Raw genomic sequence first — 17,948 nt, 5'->3', positions numbered from 1 at the left:
CTTTTTCCCCAGCCCATCGGGAGAAATGACTTGATTGGCAGCCCTTCTGAATCCCACATGGAAAGGTCTGAGTGAATAAGCATATGAAAAGGCAACAGAAATGAAGCTTTGGAAAATGAGAAAAACACCAAAATCACCCATCACTCCTCACACACCCTACAGATAACCAGGCCCTCCCATGAAGAGCCCTGCTGCTATTGCCAATTACCTCAGTCCTTGGGAAGCACGACCCTGAGAAATCTAGACAAGGGCGTGTGTACAGTGACCAACTGTACAATGTATGGGTGACCATAAACTCATTTGTAGACTTAAAACAAGCCCGGAAAGTACAGGGTGCACTCGAGGTATGATATTGAAGACATCCCAGGCTGCATCATAGTTAAGCACTGGGGCAGCATGAAATGAATCATGCAAAAAGCTTGGGAAACGTTTGGGGATTCTTTGGGTGGCTTCCCAGCATTTTGCAGCATTCACCCCTTTATCCCGTCACTCAACAGTATTTCCTGGCATACCTGCTCCTTTGACCTTTGCAAGAACCCTTTAATGGAGGTGGAGAAGTCTTTTTTTTTTTTTGGCCTCGCCACGCAGCTTGCAGGATCTTAGTTCCCCGACCAGGGATCGAACCCTCTCCCCCTGCATTGGAAGCATGGAGTGTTAACCACTGGACTGCCAGGGAAGTCCTGGAGAAGTCATTTTAAGGGTGTGAAAACTGAGGTTCGTGGAAGAACTGTTGCCAGCATCACAGAGCTCTCGAGAGGCAGAATTGAATCTGTCACCCTGGTCTCCTCAAGCAGCCCTGTCACTAACCATGTTCTTTCTGGGGCCTTTAAAACTAAATGGTGTCAATATTAAATTGAAAGGTAAAACTTCCCAAGGGAGTTTCAAATGTTGACTAAAGTTTAATTTGTGTGTGCCTTTTTCACAAGCATGTCTTTAGCTCTTAACCAGATTTGTGGAAGTAAAATCTCTTCAGGCACCATGAGACTTGGTCTGAACCCTGCACAAGGATTGAAGGTATGTCTTGCCCTTGCCTGTCAGCTCGCAACCTTCTGCAGAGTTGAGGGGCAAGAAAAGGGAAGCTGAGGGCTCTGAGGGCCCCCTAGGATATACCCTCAGCCCCGGGATTGTCAAAGGGCCCTGCTCCGAGCGGACCGTAGGAAGTCAGTGCATAGCAGCCAGAATTCGTGTGTCTAGTGGTTGGCTTATCCGAGACCAGGGTCCCTCAGTCTCAGCTCTACCGACATCTGGGGCCAGTAATTCTTTGCTGGGGGCCGTCAGTTCATTGTAGGATGCTCTGCAGCTTCCCTGGCCTCCACCCACCAGGTGCCGGGAGCATCCCCACCCCCAGGGGAGGCAACCAAAAATGTCTCCAGACACTGCCCGACGTCCCCCAGGGACGTAATGGCCCGGTTGTGGCAGATGTGCCTCACTCTTTCAGTCACTGCCCACAGGTGGATATTCTCTCCCCGTATTTCTCTGGAGTGCATTGTTTCTTGCAAAGAAAATGCAGACTGTGCCCCGAGGCTGTGGACAGAGCGGCTCTGGACCTGAGCACGTGCTCCGTGTGCCCCGGGCTGCTGGCGAGCACCTTGCAGAGGCTGTGGAACTGGAGCATCACGGGAACCCTGTGAAGCAGGTACTATTATCATCTGACTTTATGAACGAGGAAACTGAGGATTCCCGAAGATTCCCCAGGACGTTAGTATCGAGGGCTCGTTGGGCCTCACGCTCAGCTGTCCCCACTCTAGCAGAGGCTCCCACTTCCAGAAGGCAGACCTCAGTGCTGTGGCCCAGACAACGGCTAGACCACCCTAGACGTGACCGTTGAAGCCGTGTCCATGATGCGTGTGTTAGTGACCCCGTATATGGTAACGAACCCACGTGTGTGCGTGTGTGTGAGTGCATGAGAGCCGACTCTAGGGAAGAAAACTCTTAGTATTTTACAGAAATGTCAGGCCACCATCAGTCACTCAGAAAGCAAAAAAAAAAAAAAAATTGCTGCAAATACAAACTGCCTACAATAAGTAATTTAATTTCCTATGAGCCCTTACCTAAACTAGCATCATTCCATATTAAATGTCTCTGGATATTTTAGGATCCTGGCAGGCACTGCTTGTACGTGCACCATCAAGGGTATAAAGGAGCTTTCCCTGGAGGGTCCAAGACCACAGGCAAAGAGGACTAAAGTTTTTTTTAATGCTGAATGAACCTTTTCAAACATTTAGCTCACCGAAAACCATTGCTCTGGAGAGAGGAAATCTCAGGGGCTTGTATCCACACAGAGGCACGCTGGAGCTTGAGACTGAAGCCTGGTCCTTCCAGAAAGGAGCTCTGGGGAACCTTCCTGCACTAATCAGCCATCCCACTCACCCCATTCAGGGCAGATTCACGTGTGTCCCCAAATTCTGTGATACTGGGCTTACCTTAGATGGAATGTCTCCTGGACCCCTGGTTGGTGGTCAGTGCCCTCACAGGAGGAGCCCAGCAAAGGCAGAATTTCCACATTCCTAAAAAGTTGGGTCACATCCCTGAGCTGCTGTCTCCTGGGGAGACGCTGAGAAAAGGCCAGCTGCGAGTGAGTTAAAATTCCTTGCTGCTCCGTCAGAGATCTGAGCACAAACATCCATGGGGTCTCATCCCAGTTTGCTGCCAGGCTCTTGCGAGGACTAAAGTCCGTCGGCCAGCAAAGAGTTTTATGCCCAAAGGATTTTCCATCTGGTGTTTTCAGTGGCATTATTTTTCTTCTTCACTTTCTGGGAACCCAGTAAATTGCTCATAACGTTGAACCAAATGGAAAGCATTTATTCCTGACTGACAACAGACTGCCATCAGGGTGGCTTGCGGTGGTCCCGCTGGCCGCTGCCATTTGGAGCAGAGTGCCAGGCGGGAGGGAGGGGAGCGGAAAAGCTTCCCCATCTCGGGCTCCAGGCAGGGCCGTCATGGAGCTGATGGCTGCTTTCCTCCCCAGCCCAGACCCCACCCTACGCTGGAGCTCCCGACATCCACATGGGGTCCAAATGCCATCACTTGCTAAATGACTAACAGTGTTATTACTATCTCACGAGGCTGGCATTTTCAAAGATCTTTCCATCACAAAGGATGCCAAAAGAATGGGCCTCGAATGGCAGAATTCAGACTCTGGCCTCTGTGTTTGAGGAGGGCCAGGGTCTTCTGCCCAGCCCTTCTTCCCCACCAACGCCCACCTCGTACCCCAAACCTGGCCCATGACCTCTGCCCACTCCACGTCCACATCCGCGAGGTGGACAGAAATTGTTTAAAATATTAACTGATGATACCCCCATGGATATTCTGTACCCTTGACCTGGGCCTCTATCACCACATCTGCAGTGACACCCTTCAGTACCGCTGCTTCCGAGAAGGATGTTATAGCCAGAGATCAAAGGGAAGCCTTTTGAGTCTGGATAAGCCAGTCTTCAAGCCCCAGGCAGGACAAAGAAGGGGATTTCTGGAAGGACCAGAGAGACCTTAGTCACTGGAGCATCCCAAAGACGGAGGCTGCATCCCGGAGACCCGTAGGGGTCTGCGACACCGTGTGCTGAGCCCTGCGGGGAGACGGCAAATCTACATGATGCGTCTAGATTCAGTTCAGCCTCCCTCCCTCTGCACCTCAGTGCAGGAGGAAGCAGCTGGTGATTCTCCTGGGCTTCAGAGAAGGCAGAAAAGCAGAAAAGAGCCAGGGGCAGCCCCCCAAGTACCCGAGTACACCGTGGTCCAGAGAGGTATGGAACGGCAGAAAGAGACCCTTGAACAGGGCTGTCAGAAGGAGCCCTGCATGAGGACCAGGCAGGCAAGAGGACATCTCAGCAGATGCCGGCAGGGATGGGGGAGGTGGGCATCTCTGAACTGACCCAAGATGGGGCCTCAAAATAGAAATTCAGTTGAATTACTTCTGTTACGCCCATTGTAGAGCTGAGCTTGGGGTGCAATCAGTGCCCCACTTCACACTGACTACATGGTAAGTATGTTTCTGTCTGAATTTAGGCCACTAGAAAGCACAGAGCAAACTTGCAATCCTTTCCTTTTCTCAGGAACCTGTATTTGGGTCATAATTTTCTCCGATTTCACTTTGCCATTCTGCTATTTCTCCTGGATCTTGGTGTCTCACCTATGGTTATGCCGTTATCCCAATATCCACGTTATTATTATCTGACCTGAATCCTGTTTGGAACAAGGCAAGGCACATATGGACCTGAGAACATATGTGTGTTATCAAGTAGATATTTAAAGTAATTTATAACCCAGGTTTCAAAACTCTCAGGCATAAAACCCTCTGAGAAGGGGGACCCTTCCTGCAGGAGGTTGGATCTAAGGCCTGGGGGCTGCAGGGGGCTATCTGCTGTGGGCCGGCAGGGGAGCCGAAATGCACGAGGTGCTTTCCTATAGGATAGCAGCCCCCAAATTCACAGGTGAGATTTGGATCCTGGTCCGGGTCGACCCTTATGTTGGCAAGTAGCTCTCTATGCCCATCGGTCCCGTCAGAGGTGGAGCTGGTCAAGGCAGCGTTGGGGCACCAGGTCCTTCTCTGAGCTCCTGCCCAGGCCCAGCTGCTGAAGCCCCTGCTGCTCTTGTGGCCCAGGTAGAGCTGGTGAGGGCACAGCAGAAGTGGCCATTCTGAGAGCGCTCTTTCAAACTACTAGTGAAGTGGGTTTACTTGGTGATGCACAGGCCAGGAATTTACTCACTGCAAGGCCTGAAGAAGACGGTCATGGATGGGTTATCTGTTAAATGAAGAGTCTGTCTTGACCAGAGAAAGAAAGAACTTAAACCACAGAACCTCGGCAGGGAAGGTTCCAGGCCCATGTCGTGTGGCCTGGGGGAACACGGGGCATATATGAGGATCAGTTCTGGGACCCAAACCCTTCGGGCAGACAGCAGGTAGGGACATTTCTGCACCAACTTTGTGTTGACAGGGGCACCTACCAACCATCTCCCCTCCCTCAAACACAGGGCATGAATCTAAAAAAACAAAACAAAACAAAACAAAACGTTCACACTCAAATTTTTCTCCTTTTATATCATTTCATCCAAGTTAATCTCTTGGGCTTTGCCTTTATGGTAGTACTCTTTTCTTTAAACACATTTATTAGGTTGATCATCTATGCTGTAAATATCTGTATTATTGTCAAACATGCCACCTAATGCCAAACAAGCTTTTAAAACTTAGACCCGAACGCCTTTTTAGGAAAAAAAAAATCTTTATTAAAAAAAAATAACTTACAAATGGAAAGAACTCTCTGAAATACAAGGTTTGTTTTGTGCGCTGTGTTACAGACTGGAATAGTGTTGCTTTCTTTATTTTCAATGTAACTTTACAATAATATTAATGTCACAAACTGCATTACAGAGCAGCTTTCGTTCCATATCCCAGACCGGGCCAAAATACCACACAGATATAAAACTATCGTAAATAAAACATTTCAGCCAAGACTGGCATATATTTATATATATATATTTATATGTGTGTATATATATATATATATACACTTTCAAAACAGCTAACAATTAATGTCATCCTTAGTCAGAACGGAAGTCAAACTAATCTCAAACCTACAACACTGAATATATGTCAGCATTATACCTCCCATACAATATTTAAAATATATTTAAACTTTCAAATACATTTAGAAGGTACATCAAGAGTGAGAAAAATAAAGTCTTAAGATTTAAATACAAACCACCATATAAAACCTTCAGGGAGCACAGGAAAGTCCTATTTTACAGAAGTGCAGGCAAGCCTGTCCCGCAGCTGGTGTGACAAGCAGTGGGGACTCCTCGGCACAGCCCCACATGGTGGGTGCCACTCCGTCAGGATGCACGGCCACGCGACAGACAGCTACACTGGCACAAGAGAGAGAGAAAGGAGCCACAGGGACACACGTTCCCCTTTTCACGCAACTGCGGCATCAAGCCTGAAGCCACTTTGCTTTACTGTGGAAAATGACGCAGCCCGGTGCCCTGCTGGGAGCAAGCACACACGTCCCGGAGGCCGTGCAGAGCGCATCACTTGGTGTTTTGCTCCAAAGCCGAGTACTCGGTCTCCGACACTCGGGAGGCATCGATGAGCTTGGTGAGACCCGTTTTGGCCGAGTACTTGAAGATGAAGGCTTTCATCAGCTCGTACCTGTAGTTGCGGTTGATGAAGCTGTAGAGCACGGGGTTGACGCAGCAATGCACCAGGGACAGGCACTGCGTGACGTGCAGAGCCGTGAAGAGGAAGTTCTCCAGCTGGCAGGTGAAGGGGATGTAGTGGAGGATGGAGAAGATGTCCAGCAGCACCACGACGTGGTAGGGGAGCCAGCACACGAGGAAGACCACCACGTAGGAGAAGATGATCTTCCGGCTGCTGTGCTTTTCCTGGTCGCTGGAGGAGGAGATGGCTCGGGCGAGCAGGAAGTAGAAGACGGCAATGATGGAGAAAGGGATGGCGAAGCCCAGGACCACGGAGACCAGCTCCATGCTGATCAGCCACTCCTTGATGCTGTGCTCGGGGTAAAAGGACCGGCAGTAGGTCTCATTGTTCGAAGCGGACGTGACCGTCTTCAGGTAGTAGGTGTCGGGCAGGGACACGCAGAAGGCCAGGAGCCATGCCAGGACACACACGGCGCGGCGCACCATCTTCTTCTTGCGGCTGGAGGTGTTGGTGAAGTAGGCGACAGAGAGGTAGCGGTCCACGCTCATGCACGTAAGGAAGAAGATGCTGCCGAAGAGGTTGATGGAGAAGATGAGGTGAGTGACCTTGCACGTGAGCTCGCCCATGGGCCACTGGTTATGCTGCACGAGGCTGACCACCCAGACCGGGATGGTGACCACCACCCACAGGTCGGCGATGGCCAGGTTCAAGATGTAGCAGTGCGTGTCGTAGCCCGTGGTCTTGGCCTGGATGTTCACCCAGACCACCACGGAGTTGGCGATCATGCCGATCACGAAGATGAAGATGTAAATGAAGGAGAGCGTGTACAGCAGGACGTTCTTGTTGGGCATGTTGGCGCACTGCACAGTGTCCACGACGATGCAGTCACTGCTGTTGCACGGCCAGCTGATGTCGGAGAAGTTCCCCGGTTCTGAGTAGTCGAAGACATGCAGATCCATGGTGTCACGGGCAGCGATCAAACGGCCTACGTGCAAAAGCAAACGAAAGGATGGAAGACCAGAATGGCTCCATTAGCAAACACTCCAGATCTGTAAAACGCTTTCCCAGTGCCCCTGTGTGCTCGGCGGTTTCCCCGTAGCTCCCTAGTATCTTTGCAAAGAAAGGAGAAAAGAAACCAAACATAACAGAATCTGCAAAAGAAAACACACCCAGATTCTACATCCGTGTGAATCTAAATCCATCTCTCTCAAAGAGAGAAACAATGTTTGCTTTCTCTGTCTTTGCAGGGCTGTGTTCTCAAGACATCGCCAGCCTGGCTGTGCCCAGGGTGTGAAACCAACACAGTCCAGAGGCCAGAGGAACATCAGGCACTGAGCCCCAGGCCCAGTAGTGCTGAGGCCCAGGGGCCAGCTCATTCTCTGCTGGGGATGGCAGAGCCATCTCACCTACGTCCCCAAGAGCGGCGGGGTGGATCTGTTCCTGGCACTGGTGTATTACAAGTGTCCTGCTCGCCTGTCTCAGGTCCACTGCGGTTTGCAGTCAGGAGGCCCCTGGAGATGTGGGCAGCGTGTGGCATGCCCTGCAGCTTCCCTGCACCCCAAACCTGCAGCCTCTGAATTTTGCCATGTGGTTCACAACTCAGGGCAACCAACCAGCTGTCTCAAAGTGTGGGCCATTGCCTAGTTTTCCATCTTCTGTTTGTCCAACTGCTTCAAGAGTAACTGGTGCCAAGACCCAAAGCACAAAAACCACCACCTGCTGCATCTCTGGAGGGGCTGACTTTTCTCGTCTTCCCTGCTGACCCGGCATGAGGTCAACACTCTCAACTGTCACCATTTTAACACCCAAGGAGAACCCAGGCCCGAGGCTCCACTATGCCTGGAAATGATTCCCCCACAAACACCAGCTTCGAGAGCTGCCCAGGGCTGTCTTCTGCTGACTGGTCCACCCAAGGGCCCTGAAATCCCTCCACCACCCGCCGTGGGATGGCAGCCTCACTGCATGACTACGGGAAGAAAGATGTAAAATGAAACTATTCAACCTGAGGGTGCCCTGATGGGAGTTATCACCTAGAGTAAGGAGTTTGTTCTTCCTTTTCACCTGTTGCAGGTAATGACTGACCACGAATCAAGCTTATTTGCCAAGTTCATTTAAAGTGGACTCCAGGACTTCCCTGGTGGCGCAGTGGTTAAGAATCCGCCTGCCAATGCAGGGGACACGGGTTCAAGCCCTGGTCCGGGAAGATCCCACATGCCGCGGAGCAACTAAGCCCGTGCACCACAACTACTGAGCCTGCGCTCTAGAGCCCGCGAGCCACAACTACTGAGCCCGCGTGCCACAACTACTGAAGCCCATGCGCCTAGAGCCCATGCTCTGCAACAAGAGAAGCCACCGCAATGAGAAGCCCGCGCACCGCAACGAAGTGTAGCCCCCGCTCGCCGCAACTAGAGAAAGCCCGCGCGCAGCAACGAAGACCCAACAGAGCCAAAAATAAATTAATTAATTAATTTAAAAAAAAAATAAAATAAAGTGGACTCCAGGCCACATAGAAGAGCTCCCAGAGGATGAGGACTATGGTCCCTGGCTCAGTGCCCAGGTGACCGGGCTAAGGGTCTGCAGAGACCCAGCTGGGAAAGCACCCATCTGGCGATCAGACCTTCCTGGATTGGGATTCGGGTTCCTCACTCATTAGTGTTTGAGACTAGCTAACCTGTCGTTTGCCGCTGCTTTCTCAGGACACCAGCACCCATCTCACGGAGCTACCTAAGAATTCACGGACCTAAAACAGAACCGAACACAAGCAGAAGCTCAAAACTTCATCCCCGGCGCTCCCCATCTCTTTACCTATTAGAAAGCACAGGCTCACTTAGCTTTTGCTCCGCGTTCAAAACTGACTCCTCCCAGCTGATGGGCAACGTCCTGCCCTGGAGGGAGACGCAGGAGCCACACAGAGAGCGCGGTTTGACGCTCTCACCGCCAGACTTCATGAACAGAATCCCAAGAAGTGAGACCGTTTGCTGCCTCCCAGGGCTGCCTCCAAACTCACGGCAGAGGACCTGCTCTTCAATCCCATCTAGGGAAACAGCCCTCAGGTTCCTGTCCCTTCTCCTCTGTGGCTTGTAAGTGGCCGCTGGTTCCCCTCCAGCTGACCTGACCGCGCCTCAGTGTCCCCTGCCGCTGATGGAGATGGCTGGACCTCTCCGGAGGCGGTTGGAACCGCGGGCCCTGCAACCGGGAAGCCTGGTGGTCCTCAGAGTCACCCCACCAGGAGGACCCTCGGGCCCTGGGACCACCAACTTGTCGCAAGACCTGACCCGTAGCGTGCCCACGCAGAGTCAGCCAGGTCAAGTTAGGACACATAAACTCCTCGCGTTAAGAGACTTTGGAATGCCCTGTCCTAAGATGCAGCTCCAGGACCCCAAGAGGACATGGACACACAGAGGACGCGGACACACAGAGGACGCCTCTGAGAAGCCAGGCCCCCGACCCACTGGATGGGCCTCAGGGTGGGCAGCCACCCCCAGACCAAGCCTTTGAGGTACTACTGCCCCTCCCGCTGCCCGGGCTGCTCACCTGCCTGGAGCTGACCGTGCCCGCTGCACCCCTGACCCCAGAAGAGGGCAACAGAGGATTTGCGCTTTCTTCTCCTGCCTGGCTCTAACGTGGTGACACTTTTCCCCCATTTCCTTAAAATGAAACACATTTGCAGCATGGCTTAGTTTTATAAAGCGCTTTCACCCCGTGACCTCATCTGACCCGAGTCCCTGCAGAGCAGAGAAGCTCAGCTGGAGGACGAGCCACAGCCCCACAAAGGTGGGCAAAGGTGGGCTGGCCCCTAGCTGGGGCTTCTTCGTCTGCCCGCACTGGCACAGCCCTAGCAGGCCTCGGTGGACACAGCCAGAAACCCTGGAGTTTGGGTCATTCACAAGGGCTGGAGGAAAAGGAAGGACCCCCAGCCTTTGTTGGTCTGACTTGGATGCCGTGTCCTCACCTCCGTCTTCAACCCAAGGAGTCATTCCGCTCGCTGGGACACTCTTGTGCCCTGCAGTGTCCAGGTGGCGGGGCACTGCTCAGTGTGGACAGAGGGACGTATGCACGCAAGGGACCTCGGGGAAATGCCAGGCGTCTGTGTCCCTCTAGGACCCCACTTCTCCCACACAACAGACCGTCCACACTCACGCCACTGGGGCTGGGCCAGCCCTTGGTGTTCCCTGAGCCGGAGCCGAGGTGGGAAAGGGCTCAGGGACCCTGAATCGGTCCTTTGGTTTCTGCCCTTTGGGTGATGAAAACCTGATTTAGTGATCACTGGTCCTCTGAGCCCAAAATGTTACTTGTGAACCAGGCACATCACTCCCTGCAGCCGTCCTTTCCCCTCCCTCCTGGATAGCAAGAGGGAATCTTCCAGAAAGGGCTGAGGGGAGAGCAGAGGCTGGGGGGGCTCCTCGCTGGAGCTTGAAAGCCCATTGGCCCCACTGATCAATCATCAATCACCGATCATCCATCACTGATCATCAATCACCGATCATCAATCACCGATCATCATCACTGATCACCCATCAGCCCAGAAGATGAAGCCAGAGGCCCACGCCTTGACCACCAGCCTTCTGCTGAGGAACCCACCCACCCCGACCCCAGGGCAGAGGCTCCAGTGGTCCAGAGAAAGAAGGGAAGCACCGAGAGAGGAGGTTAAACAAGCAGTGCACTAATCCAATCCTTCCCAGATTTAAATGGGAAGCTAAAGAGGAAAAAAAAAAAAGAAAGAACGCCAGACGATAGCGTAGCTCCGGTTATTTGCTATTTTACATGCATTCTGTTTTGGAAACAAACAAGGGCTCTTTCCAGAAAAGAGAATATTATGACATAAAGACAATCTGCCATGTTACGTCAAATGTGGTCCGTGGCTGTCCGGGCGCGTGTCCCGGAGGTCTGGGGCTAACAGTGTGCGCCCCTCCCCGCCCCACTGAAGACAAGAATCTTCCTAAGTCACTGGCTTAGGTTTTAACACGTGATGCTCTCAGAGCTCCTGACCCGAACAAAGACGTGACACAGCAACTACGAGATATCGACCCAGGCCCCTGGTTCCCCAAGGCCTGGCCAAACCTGAGGGAGGAGGGGGTGAGGGAGGCTTCCCACCGACCCCCTGGAGCCACTCAAACCCCCTGAGATCCTGCACCAGAGTCTCATCTCCAGGAAAAGCAGGAGTGGGGATCACTCCATCCACTAGGGAGGCCCCACTGCCTGTGCCTACCGGGAAGGACCTGCGGGCCCGACACTCCTCGTACACACAGTGACACCTCCCAGCCGTGCGGCGGGGCTGCAGATACTGGGAGGGGCAGCGGCGGGGCTGCAGACCCCAGGGCCTGGAGCAGACGGCCTCATCCACTGGGACCAGACCCCCTCTGCTGGAATAAACCAGCAGTTCCGTTCCCGTCAGCTTGGGCCAGAGCTGAGGAGGGACTTCTGGGTATTAGTCCCACCTGCCCACTGCCTGCCTCCCTGTGGGCCAGGCCCCCCACCGGGGTGGACAGGAGAAGGAGAGGCCACTTCTGACACAGGTCATAACATCTGCATAAAGATTCCTGATGGAAGGAAAAAAACGGGGCTTGGAATAAAAGATTCTTACCGTTCTTTAATTTTACAGGTTCACACGTTCTCCTCTCAAAATATATATTCCCAGGTCCCCAAATGTACATGCAAGAATGTTTACTGAAGCACTATTTATAAACCAGCAAAAAACTAGGGACAACATAAATGTCCACCCATGGAGGACAGCAAACCACTGTCTGGAATATAACACAGCTGTACAAAGAAATAGGAAACCTACTTTTACGAACGTGGAAAGTTACACTTATACACATACCATAATCTCATGTATGTTAAAAAAAAAAACAAACCAAAATTATGTGTATTTTTATAGATAAATATATGTGTGTAAAGGAATGGGAAGAAGACCTGTAGTAAGTATAACTTTGGGCTGGGAGTGTGGGATGAGGGGACAAAGGGGGAACTGTAGTTTCTACTCTATACACTTCTGTATGATTTGAAACTTGCCATCAAGAATCTGTAAATGTGAATAGAGGGAGGAATGTTCCATAGAACAATAAAGGTTCATGGTCCATTTTTTTCCAGACCAGGGAGATCCCACTGAGAACAAAGCAGTAATCATCACTTTTCATTCCCTTTTCCCCAACTCGTACTGCTTTATCTCACTGAACCCCCCCCCTCCAGGGATCACTTCCCATAGATTCCATGCCCAACAACCTGCTCCCGGAGAGCATTGCACTTCCGCCAGGACAGGAAGTGGATCTTCCTACAGCCTGAGGATGGAGGACCAGCGTCCGTCCATCCCCCCTCCCCCACCGGCCTGGGATCTGTAGAGGAACTCATCTGCCACTCGCATCCCCAAATGGTGGAAGGAAGATGCACCACTCATTTCTCAGGCTCATTATTCATCAATCAAGTATCCTTGGCAACCACTGTGCTGCTTCAAGCGGCCTGACACATTCAGCTGCCTCCAAATGGTTGCCCTGCGCTCACCAGGCCAGCTGGGGGCAAAGCCAGAATGAGAATCTCCAAGTTCAGGGTCCCCACGGGGTGGCAGTTTGGCCTGCAAGGAATATGTCCTTTCACTGGCCAAAAGTCACTCCCTCCAGGACACAGACTGCCACGTGTTCAGGTATCTGGCCGGTGTTCCCCAAAACTGCCTTCAGTATGTTTGCAATTTCCGATCACAATCCCAGAAGACCCTTCCCGACCAACCCCTGAGCCCCTCCCGTCCCAAATAAATTCCATCCCAAATATCCCCTCTGTTTCTCCCGCCTTCTCCCAGCCTGGCGGCGCATCTCCATTCTGTGTCACTGGGCTATTGGCGTGTCTCCCCTCCTCCTCAAGCTCCCACCCCACGACGTCCTACTCTCTGCGTACAGAGCAGCCAGCAATGGCACCGGAACAAAGTAGGTGTTCAGTGAATTCATAGTCAATGAATCGACAGTGAATCAAGCTCCTCCAAGACCAGAAATCTGGGGTTATCAATGGAAATGGAGGCCCAGAAGAGACTTTTCTGAAATCCTCACAGAGCTAAGATAATCATCACTGGTTTCTATGCCCCCAGATGTTTGTGGAGCCCCTTCTGTGAGGGGCACTGCTCTGGGGCATAACAAACCGGAATCATCACACCCGCCTGCCCCCAGGAACTCGCCAAGTAACCGAGAGGGTCAGGAAGGCAGGAGGGTGGTGCTGGACAGCCCTTGAGCACAACGGTGATGGATTTCCACCCCAGTGGCTGATGGGGACCCCCAAGTAGAAAGGGGGTGGTGGGATGCTCAGTGATATGCCATGAGGAGGGTCACCGAATCTGGCTGAAACAGTCAGGCGGCGCCTGTCCACGCAGGAGCCACCAAGGCCCTGAGCGAGGGACTGGCTTTGGGGCAGAAAAGGAGGAAAGAGGTGACACAAACCACGGAGAAGGCTTGCGCTGGAGGCTGGGTGCAGGTCGGACTGGAGGCAAGCGCCAGGATGCAGTGCCAGGCCGCCCGGGGCACCAGCTCGGACGCCAAGGGGCCCTCTGGGCCCTCCAGGACCTCTGCCTGCAGGTGGCCTTCTTTACTGGTCTTCTGCAATTGGGACTTGTGTACTCCCAGGGTGGAATTTCACGGAGCCACTCAGTGTTGTCCCAACAAGATCACCCGGCTCGGCTAATCTCGCTGCTGGGCACCTGGAAACTGAGGTCAGACGGGTAGCAAGACCAGCCATCTCAGGGGTGTGGCTCATACCAGCTCTCTTCACTCTCCCCACTCCCCAGGGACTCTCCAGTGGCACTCAGGCTCTGGTCTCCTGTGAAAGCCCTGCCCCTTCTACTACTCAGCCGAGTGCAATTTGCATAAAGAGGGCCCGCATCCTCTCTAAACGTCATTAGGAAACTGCACATCACTGGGGTTTGTTTCACTTCTTACCAATCCTGCATTCAATCTACGGGAATGTCCAGGAAAGCTTCAGCCCAAGCTTGGGAGGCCACCTGCTGGGGCTGAGAGCAGAATGGGGGAGGCCTGTCCCCCACCCCGTGTCGCGCAGACAGAACGATGCTGTCCTGACTGCTTATTTTACACAAGTAAAGAATTGCTCTGAATCACTTGAGAACTTAAAAAAATAATAGAGAGAGAGAGAGAAAGAAAAATCCAAACCCTAATTCACATATGGGCCACCTATTTCCAGAGTCCTCAGACACACTACACATTGACACACAGGGCAACCTTGTCCACTGTAAGTATTTGGGGAGATAAAACGAACCCCACATCCAGAAACCTGATCTGTTCTATTGTGCTTAGCAGCCCACAGGGAAGCGGTGCTGGACCCAGAAGGGCAGATCCAGAGATTCCCACGGCACAAAGGCTGCCGTCTGGGTTGATGGGTGTAACCAGAGCCCTAATTCCCACCCAGCTTAGGATAAGGATGAGGCAGTGGGAGGTCAGCCAGCCCAGGACAGCCACTCACCTCCGGCTACACACAATGGGGTTCCCAGGAGAACAGGACGCAATCTTAGACAAAATTAAGGGAAGACCCGACAGAGGTTTCTGTTACAATAAGAGAACTGGAAGATGCTAGCTACCTGGCTGGCAGAGCCCTCACCATGCGGTCCCCCTGCGGCCCCCTGCACCTTTATCTGTCCCTTGACCAAGAGCGGTCCAAGGCCACCTGAGGTGGTCTCAGCCCCTCCACCTTTAAATGCTCGGAACAAAAAAAAAGGGGTCAGCTTCCAAACCTACTTGGGGCTCAGCAAAATTTTCACTATAAAAATATGTAATTCTCTCATCACTTTAAGAACCGAGCAACAACGTTTGTTTTTTTCCAATTCTAAGCTAGTAGATTCTTATGTAACCAAAGTATCAAAGATTCCCTGCAGAAAACCATTAACTATTCAAAATCAGAGGGCTCCCCCTTTTTTCCTTTCTTTCTTTCTTTCTGCTTGCTTGCTTTTACTTTAATAAAACATATGTGTCCCAGAGCTACAATTTCCTGGACTTTAAAAACACTTGACATGACACACAAATTTCCACTTACATACATGCAATTCGATTGGAATCCCTTCTAATACTGTTTTTGCTCCTGAGTAAAACCAAGTTCCTTGGTTGCCTGTATGAAAAGTACAAATACTTTCTAGCCCCAAATTCCATTCGTGTTCTGTGAAATCACTGAGAACCATCTCAAGTGCTGAGTTACTCTTGGGGCTCACAGAATGACTCCCTTTCAGTCTCAGGTTTGAGTGACCAACTTCCCTCGTGTCTACTGGAAAACGGGAGCCTCTCTGCCTGGAGTGATCACACAAAAAGCCACTGTTCCTGATTAAGTAGGTTTTTTTGTTTGGGTTTTTTTTTTTCATCCAGAAAGCCTATACTTTGCCTGTTCTGGACCTGATTAGAAACCATAATACCTTCTCCAGTCTCTCAAGACTTGCTGTTAATATGGGATAACCTCACCTCCGAAGTCCTGACTCAAGTTAAGCATCATCATGCTGCCTGGGCTGTACTTTCTGGAACTTTTTTAAAACTACGATTGCAATGCACACCCCTTTAAAAAAATCAGATGGGCGGCAAAATACAGGCATTTCTCAATTTTCTTTTGCTTTTCTACTCTAATCCCATGCAGTCCTCCTCCCCCACCCCGGTTTCCAGGAGGTTGTGGCATCAGGCTCCACAGTTGTGTGCACACTGGAGTGTTTATGGCAGAGACTGGGGAAAAAAGAGCAAATTGTTTCCAAGCTAGAGCTCCCATGTGCAACTCTGCTTCAGAAAAAGGCTCTGCATCTGGGGAAGCTCAAGGGCTGATGAAAGAAGGGCAAGCAGTTTATCCATTTAAAATCTATGGGAAGTTAAGCCCAGACACCAGCAGCCTCCACTTTCCTTTCTAGGCAAGCCTATTTGATCTCTGCATTTTCCTGAAATAAATAAAGGGACACAAAGGCAGCATCTGCACATTTAAAAAGAAAAGAAAAAGTTACCACATTGAGATTTTGCAGAATGAAGTTTCAGGGGATGTCAGGGCATCAAATACCTTCAAAGGGCTGTAAACCATTTCAGGGAGGCCTCTTCTACATCTGGAAAACGTAATTATCCTGGTGTGAGCAAATGAATTGAGAGAAAAGAAGGAAGGAAAGAAGAAAGAAGGAAGGACAGACGGAAGGAAGGAAGAGAGAGAGATAGGAAGGAAGGAACGAAGGAAGGAAGAAAGGAAGGAAGGAAGAAAGAAAAAGAAAGAAAAAAAGAAAAGAAAGAAAGAAAGAAAAAGAAAGAAAGAAAGGAAGGAAGGAAAAAAGAAAAGAAAGAAAAAAGGAGACAGCCAGTCTGACTTTTACAACTTCTCATTCTCCCTGGAACTTACAAGTCTTGGCTAACCACCCAACCCTGACCTCACTGCAAAGTTTTTACTTTCCGTCACCCCTCAAACCTTTATGCGGGCTAACAAAATCGAACAAAATTCGTTTTACTTCAAGAGTATAATTAAATTGCAAAATCCTAGACTTGTGTGTGTGCCTTTTTTTTCCAACTGAAGTTGGATTTAACACCTTCTGAGCGAACAATAGATACTCAAATTAGATCAGGAGGGAGGGATGCAGTCAAGAGACAAGACCACCGAGCTGTATTTAACATTCACCCTTATAGCTTCCGGACTTACAAGCTCTGGTAATCCTCCAAAGCAGTGAATTCAAACCCACTCTGGACCCAAAGAGATTCTCAGCCCAGTTTTCTTCTTCGCTCAAGGATGCCTCTTCATAAATGGTACATCTTTCTAGAATTACACATTCACTGCCAATTCTATTTCCCAGTGGATATACCAGAAGCAGAACAGGTAGGCAGTGGTGCCAAGCTGATCCCAATGCCAACTTTGAGCAAGCTGAATGGACAGTCTGTCTTCTTGTGAAGTTCTCTGCTTGCAAATAAACCCCAGATTCCTCAATCCAACAAACACACACACACACACACACACACACACACACACAGAGTGCCTTCCACTTCAGAAAACTGCCCTTTTTTTACTTTCTGCAGCCAAGGTGAAGCCCCAAGTTAACAACCGCACTCTGCAATGCAGCCCTGCAACACGCAGCCTGTGCTTTCAGAAACCAGACCTGCAGACTCTCCAACACCCATCACAGCTTATAAAAAAGAAGAGCTCTGGAAAAGACCATTAGCTTAAGAGCAGAGCCCCTACCCGCCATCCTCCCTTCCTTTCTAAGCAGGGCTGCTGACCCAGCACAGTTTCCTTACCTCCCGGCTGGGCTCCGCTCGGGCTTAGGGCTCAGGGCTCGCCTTCCCAGCTCCTGCGCTCACTGCCTTAGAGCCGAGCACTTTGCAGGAAGTGTGAGCTCTCGGGCTGCAGACTTGCGTTATATACACTGCAGGGAGGCGGCCTCTAGATGGCAGCTTTGTAACCCGCATCTCCTCCCTCCCTCCCCCAGCTACCCCCCTCTCTGCGCGCGCGCACGCGCGCGCACACACACACACACACACACACACACGCTTGCATGCACGCACACACTTGCACCCGCGCACACACACCCCTCTTGTAAACCCCGATCTGTCATTTCCGGCCAAGCTCTCCCACACAAGCACACTCTTGGGAAAGCCCAGCCTGCCTTCATTTGCAAAGTTTAATGAAGCTACAAGGTCCAGACCCCGGGCGGAGATGTGTCAGCAGGAAAAAAAAAAAAAAAAAAAAAAAAAAAAACCGGCAAAGAAACCCTAGTGCTTTGCAAAATCATCAAATATTTATCTGGTCTCAGGTATATCTTTAATAGTCCCATTAACACCAAGAATTCCTTTGAATGCCTCTTAGCTCTAGGGAA

The 17,948-nt window shown here is 51.1% G+C and overlaps 1 protein-coding gene across 1 annotated transcript; it reads right to left on the bottom strand.

The window, feature by feature from the left end:
- Positions 1-5,196: 5,196 nt before the first annotated feature.
- On the bottom strand, positions 5,197-17,463 carry ACKR3 (atypical chemokine receptor 3). The gene is made up of 2 exons (XM_061206153.1): positions 17,371-17,463; positions 5,197-7,136 (listed from the first exon to the last, which is right to left on the bottom strand). Exon 2 carries the CDS (start codon positions 7,108-7,110, stop codon positions 6,022-6,024), a length of 1,089 nt encoding a protein of 362 aa, XP_061062136.1. The 5' UTR covers positions 7,111-7,136; positions 17,371-17,463; the 3' UTR covers positions 5,197-6,021.
- Positions 17,464-17,948: the final 485 nt, after the last annotated feature.

Source organism: Eubalaena glacialis, chromosome 1, assembly GCF_028564815.1.
Source record: "Eubalaena glacialis isolate mEubGla1 chromosome 1, mEubGla1.1.hap2.+ XY, whole genome shotgun sequence".
Taxonomy (NCBI): domain Eukaryota; kingdom Metazoa; phylum Chordata; class Mammalia; order Artiodactyla; family Balaenidae; genus Eubalaena; species Eubalaena glacialis.
Note: the sequence above shows the minus strand (reverse complement) of the source record. Positions and strands in the feature narration are given on the sequence as shown.